This window comes from Pipra filicauda, unplaced genomic scaffold (genome assembly GCF_003945595.2).
Source record: "Pipra filicauda isolate LSUMZ 115617 unplaced genomic scaffold, ASM394559v2 scaffold34_size3990699_pilon, whole genome shotgun sequence".
NCBI classification, from domain to species: Eukaryota; Metazoa; Chordata; class Aves; order Passeriformes; family Pipridae; genus Pipra; species Pipra filicauda.
In genome coordinates, this window is record NW_024104476.1 from 3,653,737 (window position 1) to 3,677,117 (window position 23,381).

Here is a 23,381-nt window from a genome sequence, read left to right on the forward strand (position 1 = left end):
TTCCCTTGCACACTGAGTGTAAAGATAGGGTCTGCGGATGATGTCAAACTAATTATCTGGAAAATTCAGGCCCTGTGTTTGCTCAGAGAATGACTGAATTGTAAGCAGGATTTTTCTCTATCAGCTACTTCAGTAATCCTCAGCATCAGCTTCCACTTTAAAATAAAACAGTAATTTATCTATGCTACTTGATCTTTATTCTCTTTGCTGATCTTACTGAAGAAAAATGTATTAATATTATTATAAAATTAAAAATCTTTGAGTTTGCAAGTTCAAATTAAATATGGTATTTAATAAAGTATATTTCAGGAATAGAAGACTTGCATTAAGACAACCAAGCTGTACTTCCAAAGCACTATATTATCTCTCTTTAATCAAGTCAGTGAAAAAGCTTTTTCTACAATATATTTCAAAAAATAGTAGATTAAAAAAGCACTTTCTTTCAATGTGCGTATATTAAAATAGTGACTAATCATACATATGTTCCAGAATTGCATGCTGTTGCTTTTGGGAAGCTGATGTGTGTTTCATAATCTTTAACATTTTATTTATAAAAATACCCTGTTGAATTGGGTGAATAGATGTTGTTTTCCAATAATACTACACTTATACTTTCTTAATTTATAGTCTTGATTATTTGAGCATTTGTATTATCATTTGGTCATTCAGTCATAGGATGTTTTGCATAATTCTATTTTTCCTGGGTATTAAAAAAAATTATAATACATTTAAAAGAATAAAGGAAGGGATTTGAGGGTTCTGACCATTCTCATTCTGTCTGTGCAGCTCGACAATCAGCAAACATTGGGAGGCAGAACTGGCCACACTCAAGGGTAATAATGCTAAGCTCACAGCAGCCCTGCTGGAGTCCACTGCCAATGTGAAACAATGGAAACAGCAACTTGCTGCATATCAGGAGGAAGCAGAACGTCTTCATAAGCGGGTAAGTTGTGGCAAATGGCCAGGATCCTTGAGGTGGAAGTACTGATGGCTCTATTCACTCATTTTCAAGTAAAACAAGTTTATTGTTGGGGCTTTAGGTTAATCTTTGAGATGGAAATTAATGATTTCTTTAAAGTATTTCCTCCAGTGGAAAGTTATTTGGTTTGTAGAAGTTTTTTTCTGCAAAGATTATTGTTGTGAGAAGAGTTACCTTATGATGTTTGTCAGCTTTCACTCTTCATTTGATGCCGTCACATCTGTTTCATGACATCCTCATAGCATTACAGTTTAGTCCCTACTGCATTTAAGCCCATAGAAACTTGACATCGAATCTGTAAGTTAAAGGAACTTTGTTGTAGTCTCTTCATATAAGAAAGATGAACAGCTTCCCCTCATCCTTGCATGTGAAGAAAGCTGGGAACATAAACCCAACTGAAGAACAAGATCATTATATGCAACTACAGATCTGCACCCATTTTCATACAGAAGTGAACTAAAAGTTAGTTCACAGTGGGGGAAGGAAGAGGAAGTTTGAGGAAGGAATAAATTATGTAAGCTAAATTATGAAGGCTAAATTATGAAAACAAATATTCAATATCTTAATTTCTATTCTCTTTTGAAATGTAACTCTCTATAGATTATATTGTGTAATCTACTGACCTTTATCCATATAAATTTCTAATCGTAGCATTAGGATATATGTCTGTGCAAAATGAAGGCAAGATTAACACATATGGAGGAAAGATGTCTTTGATTAAGCTGTTTCACTTCTGTTAATAAAGATTAACTTAGAAAAATATGAAGAAGATGTACTTAACACTGGAGAGGTACTATTTACTGGGGCATGTAGTCATAGAACAAGGGGGAATGACTTTAAACTGAAAGAGGGTAGCTTTAGATTAGATGTTAGGAGAAAATTCTTTGCTGTAAGAGTGGTAAAACACTAGCAGAGGTTGCCCAGAGAAGCTGTAGATGCCTCATCCCTGACAGTGTTCAGTGGGGCTGAACGCATCCAGGTTGGACAGGGCTTTGAGTAACCTGGTCTAGTGGAAGGAGTCCCTGGCCATGGCAGGGGGTATGGAACTAGGTGATCTTTGAGGTCCTTTTTTGCATGAAAGCAATTTCATGAATATGCTGACAAGGGGAGGTCAAGTAGTAGACATAGCAGACCTCCTGATTTGGTTTTACATTCTGTATTGACCAGTAGGAAATAAAAGTACGGCAATTACAGCTAGCCAAATCCTGCAAATTGCAAAGGCTTCTTTCGGACCTATGCTAGACCTGTCTAACTGGAGGCTGTTCAAGTAGTCCCAAGAATAAAGGTCATATTCATCTGAGGGGGGGGAGGGGGGAGTTAGGGGAGTAGGCTACAATTAACCTGGAGATGTGGAAGAGAATCAAGAATTTAGGAAACCTGGGAATATGGCAAGTTGTTGGGGATGTTCTGTACCTAGACTGACTTGCGGACAATGATCTTGAAGTCCCAGCCAAATGATTTGATAGGGAAGAATGACAATTTCCAATGGTCTGTAATTGTGTGTGCTATAGCTGACTGGACAAAGTGCATGAAATGTAATTAAGACTGGTGCTTTTTCTAAGTGCTTTCAGTCAAGAAATTGACAGTTGCTGACAAAACTTCTTTCCTTCAAAAATGTTCCAGTCAGGCAGAAGCTTGTCATGTGTGTTTGTAGAGGGAGACTGTCACTTTATCTGTCATCTCATTTAAGCTTCTTATTTGGAAGGGTGGGAGTTCTAACCTGTGCTCCGTGTTCATGAATAGATGATAACAGTCACTGCCAATAAAATTATTTAAACTACAACCTCGTATTAAAGTTCCTATAGTGCAAATGTTCAGGTGGATTTGACCACTAGATAGGCTTTACAGCGAAGAACTCATCACTAACATGTGTACATAATAAGGTAGCATTCTTCCTAATAAAATGCACTAACAGCTTGCGTTGCAAAGCTGAGACAATTACAATTCTTATATAAGAAAGAAAAGTAATGCACCACAACAGCAGCTGCATTTGCCTTGGGAGGCTCAACCAGACAAGGCAGGCAAAGATCCCCTTTTTTTATGTTACTCTCACTCTTAGTCAAATCTTATTTAAAATCTTTTATTGGAAAATAAAAGTAATGAATATATAAATTTTAGCATGTCATTTTGCTTTTATATGATAGTACAGTTCACAGTAATAACCAAGTCTTGGAGGCTACATTCATTACTAGCTGATGATTTTTCATAACCTTTTGGCAGCAAATTTGCTGCAGTTGTTTTGTATTTCTGAGGAAGCACAAAATCTTATAGCATGGGATCATCTACACTATGCTCTTTTGATCACTCTTTACATGCCTTTGTTAAATGTTTCATAATCTGTGACCTTAGGGCTTGTTGATATCTCACACAGGATACAGGAATGGTCTGTGCCTATGTCTCTCCAGGAATGCCAGTAAATTACAACAGGATAGTTCATAGAGAGTACTGCCCTCTGTTGGAATTACTTTTAGAAAAATGTAGACTTGGCTAACCCAACAAACTGAACTCTCTAGGCAAAAGAATGTATATTGTGTTAAAAATAATTCAGTCTCAAAGTATTACCCATGCAGTGCAGTGTGATACAAGAGCTTTTCTAATCTGCATGCTGGAGACTGAATTTTCAAAAAGAAATGGCAAGTCAGATGCTTCTTTCTTACACAGATCAAAAATGTGTTGTTGAAATGGCAGATCTGAAGACTGTTGGTTATGGTACGTGTGATAGCAAGCAAGTTCAGTCACTGCCTCGTGCTATCTGTCTGTTCTGTTTATCTGTTCAGTATAAACACATAGCTGCAGTTGATCCAAAAAATATTCCTTTAACTGGAATTCATTTCACCTGAGATTATGTGTGTTATATATCAAGTCTCAGTCAGTCATCTTTTATTCTTGTAATTCTTGTAGAGACAAAAGCATGAAGAATAAGTGTCCCAGCCTTAAGAAGACTAAGGTGTTGAGTTGAATTTGCTTCTTTAAGTGCTTGTCTTTATCCATAGAGTAGTCATCTGGATAGTCCTGTAGACATATTTCTAGTCAGAGGAAAAGAACTCTGTCCTTATTTTGTAGAATCACAGAGTAACTTAGCATGAAGGGGAACTTTGGAGGTTATCTGGTCCAATTCTCAAGTGAAATCAGGACCAGCTTTGAAGTTATGAATCAGGTCTCAAAACATGAGTTCCCATAACCAATCTGGGCAGCCCATTCCAACTGACCACCCTTTGTCACCAACTGACCACCCTTTGTCACCAACTGACCACCCTTTGTCACCAACTGACCACACTTGTCAAATTATTTTTCCTAATATCTGATTGAAATTTGTCGTGCTGCAACTCATATCTGTTGCCAGTTCAGAAGCAGAATGGGGTTTGATCCAAAAGACACTTAGATGAGAAAACTTGAATAGACCAGATTTTTAGAAATATGCATAGAAAAATTGTTTTCAAGGAGAAAGAAAAATTTGGAAATTAGTTTGCATCAGTTGTAATGTAATTGTTGTTTTATATGGAAAAGTTGGCCATCATAGCATCTTGCCCACTGGAAAATAAGAATGGGTCTGTGATGTGTATGCATTGGAGAGATATGCTTACTTACAGGATCATAGTCTTATATAACATGAACCAGACTCCAAAATCAAGAATGGTACTGCCAATATTAGCTGATACATTTAGTTCAATTTAATAATATATTAGGTGGTTTATATATCATGCAGTTGTGGTATTCACTCCTTACATACTTTAGGTTTATATACAAGTTTTGGTGCCTGAGTCATTTGTCTGCAAGCTGTAGCAAACTCTATCCTCTGTCAAGTTAAGTGTGTATGGGAAAGCAATGCATATTGGTTAGTAAACTTTGCATTACTGTTTCCATCTTTAGTTTCTTCTTTAAATAAATTGCCTTTATATAAATAGCTTTATTTATATAGTTTCCTCTTTATAATAAAAAAGAATTATTGTGAATGCTATCTTACTAGTTGACTTCTTATGATACTTTCTCCATAGTTTGAACTTTATCATGTTTTATTTATAGTCATCCATTGATTTTACATAGTATCACATTCATTTATCTTCTATTTTTTTAATTCACTGTGGTAAACTTGGTCCTTTGTCTGGTGCAGTATTTATTGTACAATTTGCTTTTTAAGTAGTTCTAAGTCAATTTAAACCAATATTTTTTATTCTATAACTTTTTTCAAATTTAACTGGAATAGTTTTTTTCTGTGTATCACATTGTTTGCACATTTTAAAACACAAGAAACAAAACTAAGATTCCCCATTCTTTGATTTTGATTGCATTTTTAAAATTAATTTCACCTATTAATTGCCGTCTCTGATTTAGTATAAGATTTACTCATCTATCGGTTCAGTTTTTCACATAAACTTACATTTATTTGCTTTCTCTGAGGCCTTTATCATCCTTCTTTCATTTCTTCTCTGCCTTAATAATGGCTAGAGCTGAGATGAAACAGAATACAGATTCAGTGTGGCTGAGTGAAACATTCTCAATAAATTAAAGTTTTGTGCTTTCTCCTGATAAACTGTGAGCTTAATTCAGAAATACTGTACTTTGATATTTTGTCAGACATTATATTTTTGAGAAGCTTGCTAAATGAGTGCCTGGATTTTTCTCTCTCAAATACAAAGAGATAATTCTGGGAAGATATGATGCCCAGTCAAGAGCTTAACTCTGAGCTCTCAGCCTTCTCTAATCTGCTCAGAAACAACAAAAATTTCCCTTAAATGGGGTTGGGGAGCACTCCTACACACCTTGCATAGCTTTTTGACATCAAAAGGGATTCATAGAACAGCTCAGTAACAGAAAGAAAAACCCTGAAGTAAGCTACTTCAGACAAATAGAATAGCATTGGTACTAACATTAATCCTGATACTATAAAGAGGAAAGGATTGAATCGTGATATAAATTATGGAAAGCGACCCAAAGTTCTGTCTTTGTCATCTTAAAAATGAAAATGATTAATTTTTTTCATGCACTCTAACTGCTAAAGTAAATCATCCTATGACACTGGGCAATAGCACAAAGTAATAACACCAGTGCATGATAATAAGAGCTACAGTCCTTGAAGATCATTCATCTGCAGAAAAGAAACCTAACATAAAAAGAGATGAAGGGAAGTGATCAAGCTCCTGGGTATTTGTGAAAGAACAGGGAGGTAGTGTCTTGAATTCTAGCTTTTTATTTTACCAGAATTTCTTAGAAAGTAAGATAAAATTAGCCAATTTGTTCTGGTTCTTTCATTCAGTGAATGAAATAAGTGTGAGTTTGTTATTAAAACCACATGACAAATAATGGACCATGATTTCACTGCTGTAACAGGAAATTTTAAAATGGATATTAAAAAAATGCATGAGCACAATGAAAAAAAACCCATGGTCATTTTATTGGACAATCTTTATGCTACCTAAAGAAAACAACAATCTTTAAAAGCAGTTATTAAAGTCCACAAGAAGTATGGAATGCTGTATAAGCCATCTGCTCAGATTATCTGTAGAAAATCTTTACAGGCCCTGTAGAAGTCACCTCCACGGTCTCACCAGCCGCATTAATAATTGAATAACTAAAACTAAATTTTGAACATGCAGATGTTATGAAGTTGCCTGCTGAATTGGAGCCCATATCGTGGACTTCATACTTGCTGGGAAGTCTTAATAGCAGCACTGTGGGACTACTGTGAATAACTGTTGGGTCTTATGTGGCCAAGGAAGAACATCATCTAAGAGTGAAGGAAGGTGACAGGAAGTGTGGTAACAAGAAATTTATGAATGGAGTTTTGATCCAAAAATTTATTGCCCATACACCTTTTTTATGTGATGCCTATCTCTTGTCATCCTCCCTTTAAGACTGTGTCCCTCATACCCCCACTGAACAATCCAAACTTAGGTAATAAATTAAACAAATTATTAAAGGAAAAAAAGTTAACCAAGTATAACTTTCTTCTTAAGATACTGTAATTAGCATGTGGCTAGATAGCAGGTTGATACTATTTGTTTACAATGAAAATAGGTGAGTGTTTGCAAGGTACATATGGATAGGTTGACAATTTAATCAAAACAGTGGGATTATGACTTTGTTAGTATTTATCTATGCATTTAATTGAAAGAAATATATGTGCAGATGGACCGATTGTAAGTGCACAAAAAATGGACAACTAAGTCCATATATTTAGGTAGGCAGTCCTTTCATCTGGAACTGCAAGAAACTGAAGTCTTTTCTGTCTTTTTCAGTTTGCCTTAATTAGTTTTTAGAGCAGATTTGCATTTAGGACCCAAGATTTTTTTGGTTTTTTTTTCTGGGAATTCACTTTCACTGAATGTGTCACATACAAGGTAATAATTTGGGGAAAAAAACCTAACAAATCACCAACCAAACTACTCTGACTCTGGGTAGTAAAAAAATAAGTTTTCTCAGAAAGGGTCTCTTGTTCCCATCTTCTTATTTCTAAAAAAACGTAAGTGTTGAGATACATTTATCTGCAAGTGAAAAAAGTATGCATTGTGGAGGCATGCCACAGGATTTTTACATAGTTAAAGCTGAAAGTAGAATGAAGTACATCCTTAACTTCTAAAACTCTGCAGGGGAATGAGAAAATTACTGAAAATTCTCGGGATTGAAGGATGACGTATCTGTACGGTGTTTCCTATTGCATGTGTTTCATGAACTGGCCAGGTAGCTGGAAAAAGTATTTGCTAATTAGATTGCAGGGAAAGGCGTGCCCTCTGAATTTAGTATTACCGTTATTGGTTGCAAATAATAATGCATGGCTGAAGCTCAAGACATCAATTTTGGTAAACTTCTTATATTTTCAAATATTCTTACTGCAGGTTCATTATTTTCTTTACAAAAATTAAACAAATGATGTAATATTCCTCTTTCATCTTTGTAGAAATGAGTAACTGTGGAAAACATTTTGATATTTCCACGGCTTGAGGCATCACTGCCCACAGAGAAAAATATATCCTTTTCAGCAAAATTTTCTAATTGTTTTCTCTGTTGAAAAAAGTAATATATTGTTGGTAATGCACCATACTCTCCCCTGCCCCCAGGTTATCATTTTATCTATGGGTAAATCTTGGAAAACAACAGTACTTAATTTTCTGTCAAAAGTGATTTATAAGTCCATTGTGTGTTTTCTGTTCTTTCAGCATCAGCCTTGAAAAGCAATTTCCCTTGTTTTCTCCATTTTACTATTTCTTAACAACAAAAATCTTTCCAGTTTTTTTTATTCTTGAAAGCTACACTGGAATTATTTTTGTGATCAGCTTGTTGCATACTGTTGTGTATCTTACTACTGTCCATCATTAAGAACTGAGAAGCTTCCTCTGCATAAATTATGTGAAACTTTATGCAGTTAGTCATAGTTTTGATGACCCATGAAAGAGAGAGAGAGAGAGCAAAGGGCTCCTCATGGAGAGCAAAGGGCTCTTTTTTTCTTTGTGGGACATTCGTCTTGAATTATTGATGGAATAATACTGTCACAGTCATAGTTATGATCCATTTAAGGATGTAACTCAATCAGCCAAAATTAATACTTCAATTCAGTCTTCTATGTGAGCAAATTCCGCACTGGACCTTGGGCTAGTAAACCTTGGATATTGCATTGTACAGTAAATAGAAGGAAGAAAAATACCTTATAGAAACAAGAAGTTAATAGTTTCAGGTATATAAAATAGGCTTACAGCTACAATGAATATATGTTGCTAATATGGGTAAAAAACTGGCTGGATGGACATGCCTGGAGAGTGGTGGTGAATGGAGTTACATCCAGCTGGTGGCCGGTCCCCTAGTACTGTTCTGCAGGGCTCAGCACTGGGGCCAGTCCTGTTTAATATCTTTATTGGTGATCTGGATATGGAGATTGAGTGCACCCTCAGTCAGTTTGCAGATGACACCAAGCTGGGTGGGAGTGTTAATTTGCTGGAGGGCAAGAAGGATCTGCAGAGGGATCTGTACAGGCTGGATCCATGGACTGAGGCCAACATATCTATGAGGTTCAACAAGGCAAACGCCGGGTTCTGCCCTTGGGTGACAACAACCCCAGGCAGTGCTACAGGCTGGGGAAGGAGTGGCTGCCCAGCAGAAAAGGACGTGGGGGTGCTGTTTGACAGTGGCTGAACAAGAGCCAGCAGTGTGCCCAGGTGGCCAAGAAGGCCAGTGGCATCTGGCTTGTATCAACAATAGTGTGGCCAGGAAGACCAGGGAAGTGATTGTCCTCCTGTCCTTGGCACTGGTGAGGCTTCATCTCAAATCCTGTGTTCAGTTTTGGGACCCTCAAACCAAGGACATTTTGGTGCTGGAGCATGTCCAGAGAAGGGCAGCAGAGCTGGGGAAGGGTCTGGAGCACAAGTGCTATGAGGAATGGCTGAGGGTTTGGGGTTGTTTACCCTGGAGAAGAGGCATCTCAGGGGGAATGTTATTGCTCGCTATACCTACCTCAGAGGTTGATGCCAGATGTAGGTCGGTCTCTTCTTCCAGGTAACAAGCAATAGGACAAGAGAAAATAACCTCAAGTTGTGCCAGGTTTAGATTGGTTATTAGGAAAAATTTCCTCACAGAAAGGGTTGTCAAGCATTGGAACAGTCTGTCCAGGGAAGTCATATAGCCACCATCCTTGGAGGTATTTGAGAGACATGGAGATGTGGTACACAGGGACAGGGTTAGGTTGGGGAGATTGCAGTGCTGGGTGAACTGTTGGATTCAATGATCTTAAGGGTCTTATCCAATCTAAATTATTCTGCAATTGTGTGATTTTATGTTCTAATCTGTCTTGCTTTGTATTTCTGTAGAAGTTGGAAAATTTCTGTATGGAATTTAAAAGGAATTTCATGATCTGTTGGTACTGAATTGTACGAATTTATCTCAAGAAAGTAGTTTGAAAAAATGAATCAACCTGGAGCAAATGTGGCTCAGATTCGTTCGTTCAGTAATTACTTGGGGGTCACCACTCAAAATATTTCTGTCATTCCCATTTCTTTCTCCCTGTCTACCTAAGTCTTTACTTAAGAAGTAGTTTTCTGTGTTTGGGTTTGTTTTGAGAGATTTTTCAGTCTTCTAAAGCTTTGGGCAGTCACTGTCTTAAGCTCACATCAAAGCTGTTACTCCTTGTGTTATATGGCTCAAAACCTCACTCCTCCAGTCTTCCCAGCAGCCCAGTGTGTACTAGCTCTCTGCTGCAATGAAAACCATCTGCCTGGAATCCTGCTGCATCTATAGGCTGTTGGCCCTATATTAAAGTTTCCAGAAAGCTCTAGAATGGCCTTTGCTAGGAAGGCCTAGGCTCTGCCAGAACAAGTTGCCTTGGTGTCCTATTTCAGTCGATGTATTTCTCCCTGAAATATGCAGTTAAGTATAATGCCATCCATGTGCTAGAGAAGTTTGCACACTAAATAGTCACTAAAAAGCCCTTTCAGAATTTTTTCCATACATGCAATCCTTACCTGGATGATAAATACAAAATAAAGAAACAGAGACTAAGAACAGTAACTTTTTTCTTTTTAAGTATCAAATACAAAGCCACAATATTGCCTTTCTTAGATATGCAAGGCAGTGCAGTCTTACGATAGCACAATAAAAGAACCTTGTTTAGTCATTGTTCAAAGACTGTTCTTTTAGTCTGAATTCTGTACTGGAAACAAGACATAATCACAGGTACATTGCTCGATACTGCTGTGCAAGGGTTTGAATGATTGATTGAGCCTTGCTCTTAAACACTGAACAAGGAGGTGTCTGTGAAAACAGCACGTGGGAGAGTCAGACTAAAGCATTTTAACTTACTTTTATGCCCCCTTCTTTGCATAACGCATAAATAGTTACTTGTAATGATTTTTGGACCACTGGTCATGAGAAAATTAAATTCCATTTGGAACAAGGAAACAGAGCAAGTAAATGCTATTCAGATTTTTGCCTAGAGCTTTATCTTTTGTGACTTGTGTTTTCAATAGCATATTCTTTATATCACATAATTTTCCAGCCCATCTTACTCTATCAATCTTTTTGAAAGGGTCACAATGTGCCTTTCTTTTTTATAGGTACATTTATAAGTACAAGATAACATGATAAAGATAACTTGACATCTTTTCAGATCTCTGTAGGAATGGGCTCTTAAATAAGAATGATTAAGTAACACAGTTTTTTAATTGAGTTTGTTCTCTTTTTCCCATCTTACTGATTTTTCAAGGAACGGTAAACAAAACAGTTGAACATTATTTCCTTGCATAAGCAGTAAGAGATGGATGTTTGCCCAGAGAAAAGCGGGACTAGAGTAAGACATCACAACCCTTTTAGTGCTGTAATTAATTGTCCTTCTGGGAGCAATTGCCTCTGTTGGGAAGAAGGTTTGTGAGAGCACTCCTTGCTTATTTCTTTAAAATAATCAACAGTGTTTGCTTAAGCAATTTCAGTAAGTGTGTTGAGTTAGTGTGAACCAGAGTGTACTCAGGAGCATTCATGAGAGCTGTGCATCTGGCAGGGTTGCTGCGGAAGGTGTTTTTAGCCAGCAACAATAGCCTAGAGCAGTAACATTTCATCCACTACAGTTCAATCCACCTGCCTCCTTGAATTCCAAGCTTGCACCAACACATACATCCTCTCGGAGGAAACCATGTGGAGAACAGAGGTAGTCCAAGCGCTTCGTTAGTCATGGGATGAGAGACTTCTGCACGCTTGCTTCCAAGGCACGAGGACAGAAGTCCTAGAAGAGGCACTTCTAGGACAGAAGTCTTTTGGGGATTAGGCTTACTTTTGTCTTTCCAGTTCCACATCTGTCTTACATTTCATGTAAGTGAACATTCACTGTTCTAGGCTTGGGAAGGGCCAGTGGGTCTTGCTGAGTGCAACAGCAACTGAACTTTTTAAAAGAGATTGTCTTCTTGAAGGTTGCCATTCAACATCTCAGCAGGAAAGCTTGGAAATGTTTAAGAAGTTAAACATCAGAAGGAGTGAAGGTGAAGGAGGTGAATGAGTTTGACAGTCCCAGTGAAACTTAGGAAGGAGCTCCTCATAAACCAACAATGTCAGAATTGTGGCATCTCTGCTGGATGGTAAAGGTTCTTGACTGGGCAAGATCCTGAACAACCAAATGTGACCTCAAAATCGGCCTTGTTTTGAGCGGGAGGCCTCAACCAGATGACCACCAGAGTCCCCTTCCAGCCTAAATTACTCTGTGCCTCTCTGATTCTTGCTCTATCTAGTTCAGACACTTTGTAGAAATAGGTTTGTCCCAGTCGTGTGTACCAATTCTTTGTGTAATTGTTGTGGTGAATACTGTAACAGTATTATGGGAATCTAAATAGAGATATTTTATGTTATTGAAGCAAATTGAGAAAATTATGTAAGACTTCAGTTGTAATGCTCAGTGGCATATAAAACTAAGGAAACTGCTATGACTTTTTGCCATGAGCACTGATATTTCCTTTGGGACAATACCAGCAAATAAAAAGGTACTTTAGGGTAGGGGAGTGGTGAGTTGTTACCAAGCTGTATCCTACTCCCTCATTCTCCTTACACCTCTCAAGAATTTGGTCTAATTTCAGTTCTCTACATTTATAAACTTGATGAGCAAAAATGTCTAACCAACTGCCTTCCAGTAGAAGAAACTAGAGTCAATATGGCTGTTTCAGAGGTTTGTGCCCTGTGATTCAGAAAGGAGAAGTTGGTAGGGATTTTGTTTCAATTTTCTTGCATTTGATCTTGTATTGCCTTTGACTTCATTCAGTAATCTATTTTTTGAGCCTACAAATAGTTCAGAATTTGAAATTACTAGCATCACAGTGGCTTCACTACCTAGAGTACATTGGTACTGGAGGGTATCAACCTTGATTCCCCAGGATATTATTTTACCTAAGAAATAAAATTGTCTTGGAGAATGCCTGCCCTCTGTCAAAGTAGTCTTAAGGGCTGCTTCTCTGAGAAAGTTAAGTGGAAACTTAAAGCTTTTCATTGCAGAATTGGGTAGCACTTTGTTTAAAGGAGTTTCTGGGCCAGATTTGTGGGTATATGGTGCAGCTCTGTTGAAGACTATATATTAAGACTGGCAGGCTCATAACTTCTAGTGAAAATAATTAGTTATGAGGTTCTAAATAATATTTTTAATATTTTAACAGTTTGTTATTAAACAAAAATGTTTTAGTGCACACATCCATGCAGACATGCAATACAAGAGTTCTCTTATATTCTGTCCTGTAATGTGAGAGACTTTTCTGCTAGACTCTAGCTGCATGGATTTTATTTCTTTGATGCAGAAGCTACTTTTCGACAACTGTTTTTCTGTGAATGGCAGGATATTAACATCCTTTTGATTAGAAAATAAAATGGAAGAGCATACCAGTGCCAGGTATCTTAACTTATCCGAGGGCAGATGGAGAGTGCTTATTTTCTGCTAATACAGAGGAACTGGGCAAATCCAAATAGTGACATTAGCTGTTGGCTTTGTGTCTGAGACATGAGATCCAAAACTTGAAAGTTGGCAGCTGTACCTTGGTAACTGATTATCTACTATTATCATGTTGATGCTGAGTCAGAAAGTGAGGCTGTGAAATGTTAATTGGCTTGCTAGGAAGTGTATGTGAGCGCTGTGGCTTAGAAAATGGTGTAACATTAAAAAGTATCAGATGGAGAGGTTAGTTAGACAGACAGATATGTATTTAGTCACCAAGCCATTACTGTTTCTGAAATGGTAATTCAGCAGCATCATTAAAATTTTCAATAATTAGCATAAGTTTTAATTAATGTTCTTCTCAGCCTGTAACATATAAAATTTATTATTTCCAAGAAGTCATAGCAACCATTTTATGCAGAACAATATATTAAGGAATTTTATGCTATCTTGGTAAGAACACCTTCACCATTTTAATCAGTATGAGTCACCCAGAATTAAGGGTGTATTTCAAATGCAGCTATTGATGGAAATAAGTAATAGTGCCTTGAATATGTTGAAATTAATTCTGTTTGTGTTGCTTCTACTTATTTTAACAGGTGACTGAGCTAGAGTGTGTGAGCAGTCAAGCCAATGCAGTCCACACACATAAAACAGAATTAAATCAGACAATACAGGAGTTAGAGACTACACTGAAGAAAAAAGAAGAGGTATCTGCTAACTTTTTTTTGCTTTTCTGTTACATCATTTCTAAAGCCTTTCAATAAGCTTGTGATGCCTGCTAAATACTGAATTATTTCCTACTGATGATGCAAACTAAATTTTTTTCAGCTTCTTTGAAATTGTTAATGTTTTCTTGTTTATATAATTACGTCAGAACAATATAGAGCTGGGGTACATGAGTAACAACAAAAAAGGTATCATTTTTTTCTGTCTGCTTTTACCAAACATCTCTGTTTGCAAAAGTAGGTCATAAGTGGTTTCTACAGTGTCATCACACTAATGCAGTCCAGATTCTCTAAGAAAGGAAGCTGTTTTAAGTATGCTTTCCTTTTTGTGGAGAGTAGAGTTTGAAACAAGTAATACATCAATGCCTTTCTCTAGCCAGTCTGTTTTTCAAGCTCTATTAATATAGCTGAATTCTATGGTCCATAAGATCAGCACTTTCCTTAAACACATGCCAAGGCTCCAGCCTGAGTCTTGATATTTATTGTGCCATGTGCCTTGAGCTGGACCAGCAGCAAGAAAATAAAAGGAATTGGAGTAACACCTGCACTGGCATAGGTCCTAGAGGAAAGCAGATCTGTGCCACAGAATGATCAGGAATCACCCCTTTGTGGGTGGGAAAAAGGAGGTGGAAGCAGCTGCATGTGAAGGATTATTTTCCCTGTATAAGAGCCCTCCATGACAGACGCAGTGGGCACTGGTGTGTATGTTTGGAGGGGCACTGGGAATTGCAGGGTTTTCAAGGAGGATGCAGGAGAGGCACAGTCATTACAGAATATCCTCTCAAAATGGAGCAAAACCTCTTCCAAACTCCCTCATAAAATGCTTAATAGATTAGGCTCAGGTTGGTAATGTTTCCCATTTTCTTGCACATTCACTTTTGAATTATGCTAAGCTGTTGACTGCAAAGAAATCTTGCCAAAAGGAGTTCTGGGAGGTGAATATGCCCTCTGGGGGAAGAGCACTTAATAGTTTTAAGTTTGATATCTTTAGTTTCATTAACTCTTCTATTCTTGTCTCCTGAAAGTAAGCTAAGAACAGTTTCTCTTCTGTTCATTATTTCATCTTTATTTGTTATTTTTATACCTTATTACTTTCCTCTTGCTAACCTAAAGATACTATTTCTTTTAGACTCTCGTTTTATGGAAATTAATGGTTAAAGCAGATTATTTTTTAATGCTCAGCCCTGACATAATAAGCAATTCACATTCAAAAATTGGATTTTTTTCTTGAAAAAATGGAGAAAGATAGATTCTAATAGAATTTAAAGTAAAAATTTGTTTTTCTAATTATAAGGACCCTTAATTTTCCAGGAAGAAATTATTTCATATCTTTTGTGTGGGAAAACTTGGACTTTTATAAGAGAAAATGCTTGTTTTCTTCAGTTTTGGGACTGTGATTCAGAAGTATTGGGAGAAGGGATTCACGTGCTGTGATGCCAAAAACTGCCAGTTTTGGTATCATTCCAATACTTGCTCAGGAAAAGAAGCAGCAGCCAGATCATCAGCACTGAGGCCAAGCCAGGTAACATGTTGCTAGCAAGGTTTTTTCTTCTCCCTTAGGAAATAGAAGGATTGAAGCAAGAAATCGAAAATGCCAGAGAGCTCCAGGCACAGAGGGATTCTCTGACCCAGAAGTTACAGGTGAGCTATAGTGCATTATTATTTAGAGAAATTTTTAAATTAACGTTTAATTTAGAGGAAAGGGAAAAATTATTATCAAGTGAGCAGTTCACATCAGCACCTTGTGCTGTATTCACTGGAGATGCCATATAACTATGTAAGTAGACTGCACTGAAAGTGCTAGGTTGGGATGGTCCTTAAGAATTTGTATCAAAAATTCTACCTGCTTTAAGTTGCTATTTTTACCTGAGGAAACAGACCCAAATTTCATTTACAAGTGCGCAGAATACTCTGAGGTTAGCAGGCGTCCTTCACTGATACATGTCCTGGGCAGTTCTGGTCTCATTTTCACAGCAGTATCTTCCCATAGGTTTTGTGTGCCACTCAAACTGTCAGTCTGTGTATCATTGGGCTGGGATGAGTTTGTATTCAGCTTTTAAGCATGCTCTGAGAAAGTAAGGGTTAAAGTGTTCTTGTGTAGTACAGGCTTTAAAAACATACTTCAACATGTTCTTGGAATTACTTAGAAACGTGCTTTTGTTGGTTTTGGGGAGTTGTTTCTTTACTCTGTGTAGTGCCAGATACCTGAGGCTACTGGAATCAGTGTGCCCTCGGTTTATCCTCCCTTGCTCCATCTGAGTTCCGTCTGTCTGTCGCTGTACCAACCAGCCATAGGCGCCTTCCTTGTCAAACCTGCCTCTGACCCAACACTTATGTGGATTAAACACTGGGTTCATACTTCAGAGTTTTGAAAGAACTGAAAACTCAGGCATTAAATAACTCCAACCCCAAAGTGCTGAAAGGGGACCCTCACTGTTCTATGGCTCAGCTTAAGTCACACTGAAAACAAGCCCCATCAGATCAACCATACCTGAAAAATCATGAAACAGGTATTCTTTGAAATGCATTACATGAATTGGAACTTCCATGAACCGAATTTCAACCTGCACAATAAATCACATAAGATCAAAATAAGTTTATTCATTTTTCCCCATTCTTAAGTCAAATTATTTGTAAAAAGTACATTATTACTTTGAACAATCTTTGAAAATTGTTTTGAATACACCTGAGCTGACCTGTTTCAAAAATTGTTGGTCGCTAAAAATGGGAATTTTCAGCTGAAAAGGCATTTACATGAGACACTTAAAAGGGACATTACAATAAGAGTTAGAAATTGTTCTAGTACTAGTGTATGCAATAATTTCATTGTAAGATCATATGAAAAGTAATTGTGAGGCAGGAATTAGCTATCCTTAGCAAGCAGAATTATGAGAGACTAGGAAGAGATGAAAGATTAGAAAATGTTACGTTTTTATTAAAATCTGACATCATTAAGTCAGTAGTTTCCTTTCAGTATATTTGTATATAAGTGATTGAGAGCAGCCCTGCAGAGGACTTGGGAGAGATAGTTGGCGAAAAACTCAGCGTGAGCCAGCAGTGAGCTCACAGCCTAGAAAGCCAATGAAATCCTGGGCTGCATCAAAAGCAGCGTGTCCTGCAGGTCCAGAGAGGTGATTCTGCCCCTCTGCTCCACTCTTGTGAGACCCCACTTGCTGTGCTGCATCCAGCTCTGGGATCCCAAACATATGAAAGACATGGAACTGTTGGAGCAAGTCCAGAGGAGGGCAACGAATAAGAGGACTGGTGCATCTCCCTTGTGAAGACAGGCTGAGAAAGTTGGGGCTGTTCATTCTGGAGAAGAGGAGGTTGCACAGCAACCTTCCAGTATCTGAACAAGGCCTACAGGGAAGCTGGAGAAGGACTCTTTGTCAGGACAGGAGAGGGGGGATGGATTCAAGCTATAATTGTCCTGCTTTGATTATACTGGCCTTCTCTGAGCCACTTCACCCTACATCTGTGACATCAGCAAAATGGTGTTTTCTTCTCTAGCTCCAGACTGTCTCACATCTGTTCACTTATTTGATTCATCATTTATTTTCAGGGTGATTCTCTCCAGGGTTCATACTGTTTGTCTTACTCTTTGTTCTTGTGCTTTATTTTTCCCTCTTGTGCTTTGCAAATGGATTATCTCACTCTAAGCCTGTATGAAAAATGCTGTACAAAGAAATTACTATTTCAAGGTGTATTGCATTTCCAGTACACTCATATCAGCGGTACAATTAGAAATCAATCATTGGCAAATTCCAGTGAAGAGCAATATGTTAATACTGTGAAGGTTAAGTATCGGGGCCTTTGTTACTTAGTAATTTCATTAGCAATGTAGAGAAGTTGCATCAACGAGTCACGATTAGTGTGACTCTCACAGTGGTCAGGATATCTTTATTAGTATGTCTGATTCCTGAATATAGGTGTTGTGTATGGTTTGAATATTTTATTCCAATCCTTGCACTGAATTCTGCAAAAGATTATTACAGTGCAAATAGCAAATATAAGTAATAATAATTTATTTTGTAAGATAAAACAATATGAGTAATTATTGTATGATGAAAGAGCTTGAAAAAAACAGTGTAAAATACACTCTGCAAAGGGCCTGAATGTATCAAAGAGTCAGTTTATTGTTAGATGGGATCAGCTGCAAATAAAGGGAAATGACACAACTGGGGGAATGGATTACACTACATGGATACCTCTCCACCTCTTCCAATTAAGAAGCAACAGTTTTGAGGTAGAACTGATTTGAAATAGGAAGCTGCACGTAATTTGGACATGAACTTACAATGCAATAACATTGCAAAAAGCATTAATACTAATCTAGGGTAAATACACTTAAGGATCAAATGTAAATTTGGGAAGAAGCATTTTCCAGAAATTAAAAGCAAGAGCTCCTGGCATATTTCAATTTAAGACTGTCCGAGGAGGACCTGAAAGATGGTTTTCAGTGCTAGTTACAGGCCAACAGGATGTTCTATTCTGGCCTAGATATCAGAATATAAAGCCCTATATATATCCATGAATTTGTTCCTGCTTGCCTGCTTGCAGAAATTAATTACCTCTGGGGTAAGAGCAGTGGCAAGGAGACTTCCCAGAGCACACAGATTTGGTGAGAAGAGGAACAGTAATAGGAGAAGCAGGACACATGAACAGATACTGAAAAGCAGCAGTCAGTTTTCTCTGAACTAAAGAAAGGACTGTATCATTCTGGCAGAGCTGAGAATACCTTGGATTTTCCTTTTTGTCCTATACTACAATTAGTTGGCCTCAGAGGGTCTTGAGCCTGTGCAGTCACTACACCAGGTAATACTTGTAAGTACTCAGCTTGGAAGGCAGGAGCAGGCCAATGAAGGAGAGCCTTTGTATGGTGTGACTGTCTTATAACCACTTGGCTTCTTCATTTGTAGCAGCAGTGGAGTAGCTAATCACTACACAAGCATGTATGTTTTTTATTTATATAATTTCTACAAATACTCTTTTCAGTTAGCTTCTTTTAGTGCTTTAGCAACAATATTGTTCAGTGCTAAATAGGTTAATTCTTCTCTTAGTCCTGGCAGCGAAGGGTGATTCCTGCTCTCAGCTGTGCTATCAAGACCAGTGCCCAAAACTCCATAGTTTTTAACTTGCTCATTTACAAACAAGAACTAAGGGATGTATTCAGTTTGGCTTGGATGTAACCCTTGGCTTCGCAAGCAGCCACAATTATGAATCAGTGATGGTCCTAATGTTCTGTCTTCTTCACCTGCACCTACTCTGTGGTTGGGAGCTGAAAGTGAGCACTGGCCACATCACCCCATCCCTCCTCTGGCCAGGGATGCAGCACCCAATCAACTTTGCCATCAAACGCCTCACAAGTGGAAACCTTTCTCAAGCCATGGACTTTGACACAGGGCTGCTGTTTTATACCTGTTACTCTTGAATGCCCAAATATATTTTCTGTATTAAGTCAGGTTGTTATGTCCTATGGTTATCTGATATTTCTCCAATATAAATATCAATATATTTCTTAGCTTTAGAGGAGACAGAAGAATCACAGCAAATACAGTGGGAGAGTTGGAATGCTGAAAGAGGAGTTGCTCATGCTGTGGGAGCATGAACTCCCCCTCCCTATTGCTTTGTAAAACTAGTTGTAAAAACTCAGAGCATTTCATAACTGAAATTACAAAATTTAGCATGAATTTATGAGGTGTGCAATGAATGGAACAAAGAACAATATGCTATTCTAGACCCACATGACTGCTACATTAGTAATTTGATCAAAGAGAAGGCATCTGGTTTGCACAGGGCTGAGCATCCGCGACCTCCCTGCCCTGTCAGGTGCAAACTGGAGCGCAAGGAGTCCCAGTAGGCTGATGCCAGGGGTTTCTGCTTGGGAATGAGAGCTGAGCTTGCTCAGGGTCAGATCCCCTTGACTGTGTCTAACATGCTGCCCCCCTCATCTTTCCACTCACTGTGTGGGAATTGCTTGTCCATAGAGCAGTGTTGGCTCTCCTGCTGTCGCTGCTGCCACAGCTGTGCTGTTGTGGGGCTTGCAGGTGGGTGCTCCAGGGCACTGTGCAGTGAGGCAAGATGTGCTTATGCTTTCTGGTTTACATTTGTTACAGTCAATGTCACCTTGACATCAGTCTTGGTAGGTTATGTTCCTGTCTTAATTTTCAGAGTGCAAAGGCCTGTAAGGCACTCCTCTTAAGCAGTGTTCTGGATGGGTTTCTCCATGAGAACATTTCATGGAGACCATGTCCTTGATTCATGGTCTAAATCAGGGTATACTTGAATTTAAGTAAACTTCTGAGAAGCTGTTTTTCTTAGGTGGTAAATTTCTCAATGATAGAAGTAAGTGTATAATTTGTTCACTGACTAAATTTTATCCCTCTCCCACAGTTTCTGTCTTTCAGACAGTTATGGAAAAAGATCAGGAAGTAGCAGTACATATGGAATCACAATAACAATTCATGTTCTGATTTTGGCTTAGTGGAAATTGTAAAGGGTCATAAGTTGTTTTAAAAAGCAGTTGACAAAAATAGCACACAAGTACCAGCAGGAGGTTAGACTGCTTTCTGTTTGCAGACAAGACATTAACATGTTATGTATTTTTTCTGAAGGAAGTAGAAATTCGAAACAAAGACCTGGAAGGCCAGCTGTCTGATCTAGAGCAACGTCTGGAGAAAAGTCAGAATGAGCAAGAAGCTTTTCGCAATAACTTGAAGACACTTTTAGAAATTCTTGATGGAAAAATATTTGAACTAACAGAATTACGAGATAACTTGGCCAAGCTAATAGAATGCAGTTAAGAAAAGGGGATTTCAGTGCCAATCAGCTTAAAGATGCACTGTCTCTCTTCATAGGACTGTGTTGGGCTCTGCATCAAAGTTGCACAAATTTAGAAAATGCTCCTCTGAGAGGGATTGTTTTAAATTTGAGTTGTATTTCAATGTAAAATTTAGAACTCAGCTTGTTGAAGAAAAAAATAAGAAACAAAAAAACTTGAATTACAAATTACCTCCTTGTACATTATTGGCCACAAATAACTTGAAAGATATTAATAATAATTGAATGCAATCCTTTTCTAATTATCAGTGATGGAAGAATTAGCAGTGTCCCAAGTCACATCCCCTTTTTGTGATAGATACAATAGAGGTTTTCTGCTGTTTTATTTATTTAAGATATTTAATTGCTGTGTTTTGTGCAAGAACTTAGTGATGACAGCCCTGTATTTTGTTGTTCATAATAATTTCTCAGGGTATGTTGCACTGTGGAGAAGCAGTGCCGGTACCAATTTATTTTTGCCAGGAATGAGAGAGAGTTGCATCTTTAATTGAAACAGATTTACTATAACTGCTTGTATAAAATTCTTCTTTTTTTGGGTTTTTTTGGTTGTTTGGTTGATTGGGTTTTGATTTTTTTATATATATATATATATACTGGAAGATACAGTATTTCTTTATGGAGCTACTCTGGTGTTCTACAATATTGTCCAATGTAAGGTTTACTTTTTCATATGAATTCTATGTAATTACAGTGAGATAGTATCTTCCACTTAACTATATTTTTAAGCCAATCAATGATGGAAGGTGAGTCCCTTAGGGAAAAAAAAGCCCCAAACCCCCTGAGAATTTTAAATGTAAATTCAAAATTTTAAATTTGACCTGCACAGATAACAAGGAATGGCCAGTTACTTGTTTTCTGGCCTTGATACATATATTGAATGTTTGATTAACTGTTAACCTGCTCTGCGGGAGGCTTTTTCAGAATGTCACATGAAATTCAGGTTCTGTGAATGACTTATGGGGAGCACTGTTTTGTTACAGATTGCACTAAGGGCATAGAGCTATTGCAAGGGATTGCTCATACACTGAACTTGTCTAGACAAGAAGGCTGTTTTCTTGAAGTTTTGTTATCATAGCAAATTGAATTGAAGACATATTTACTCTTTTATGGGTCTTCATATCACATCTTTATCAAAACTATACCAGGCAATATTCTGAACTGTTAATTAAGTGTTTAAAAACAGAAAATTGAATTCAATTACCCTCCATGAGCAGGTTTTAAAGTTGTTTTGATGTAATTTTAACAGACTTTTGGCAAACACACATTTCTTTATATAATAGATTTATTTAAAAAAAACCCAACTCTTTGAAAGGTAAGCCAAGTGTCATGTGTCTTGCATCACAGTGCATTCTTGCCATAATTTGCTTGTAATATTGAAGAGGGCTTTTTTAGAATGGATGAGCAAGTGCCAGACTTCAGAGTCGAAAGATGCACGAACCCTTGTTTGCTCCCCAAATTAATTTGAATGTTAAACATGAAGTCTAGCTGCTTTGTACAACACAGTTTTCTTCACTTAGAGACTGATATTCAAAACTAGAAAAGATAAGTTTGTTTTCATGTGTGTACTGTGTGTATATACCATATAATACACACGGGTTGTCATTTATATTGGAAAGACATGCTTTATTTCTAAAATACCTTTTTTTTCATTTACCAGTGATTTTTCAGGTCTCCCCTGACTAGTCAGGAAGTGGCTTAGGTCAAATGCTAAACTGTCATGTATTATATGGTATGTAATATACACAATGTTTACGCTTTCTCCATATTTTTTAGGGTATTTTCTCACATTTATTAAAGGGGTGGGGGGAGCTTGTTTCATTGTGCTACTGGTTGAAAACTTTGTGGTGAACTATGTGTTTTTTCATTCAGGGGATTTTAGACAGTGGTGTGTATATCTTCATCAGGTCCAGATGAGCAGATACAGCCAGTTTTTAATTTTCCTGGGGATATTTGGGCCTGATTCTCCTGTCACTTGTGCTGCTGTAAACCATATGTCCTTGATGTGATGTCAGCAACATTCCGTTGGCATAACATCTGTGGAAGTGCAAGGAGAATTTGGCCTGCTGATGCTCAGTGGACATAATAAGGATGAAGAAAGAATAAAAAGCTAATGATGGAATAAATGTAATATTATTTTTAATGATATTATTATTGACATTTTTAAAGATATGATGTCATATGTGTGGGGAAAGAGTGGACTGAAATATTTCCACTTAAATTTTGTGAATATGTGTGGTACATGAGCATTTCTATGTATAAGTACACACACATATGTATATACAAAACATGGAAAAATTTAGATGTGCACATTTTTAATATTTTCCTATTGAAATTAAATTTAAAATTGGAAATTGATATTTGAGAATTTCTTTTCTCATAGACTAGATATGCTTCATTTCTTTTTTCTTTTAATAATACAATTACTGAGGGCTGCACCTTTGAATTCCCAATA

General features: G+C 37.5%; 1 protein-coding gene across 1 annotated transcript in view; it reads left to right on the forward strand.

Moving 5' to 3' along the window:
• The window catches only part of HOMER1 (homer scaffold protein 1), an 85,873-nt gene extending 62,821 nt beyond the window's left edge, over nucleotides 1-23,052 (forward strand). The window contains exons 6-9 of the mRNA XM_027717207.2: nucleotides 787-943; nucleotides 13,961-14,071; nucleotides 15,650-15,730; nucleotides 20,704-23,052. Of these exons, the coding sequence (XP_027573008.1) occupies nucleotides 787-943; nucleotides 13,961-14,071; nucleotides 15,650-15,730; nucleotides 20,704-20,892 (538 nt within the window). The 3' untranslated portion in view covers nucleotides 20,893-23,052. The remainder of the gene's footprint in view (nucleotides 1-786; nucleotides 944-13,960; nucleotides 14,072-15,649; nucleotides 15,731-20,703) is intronic.
• The last annotated feature ends 329 nt before the right edge of the window (nucleotides 23,053-23,381 follow it).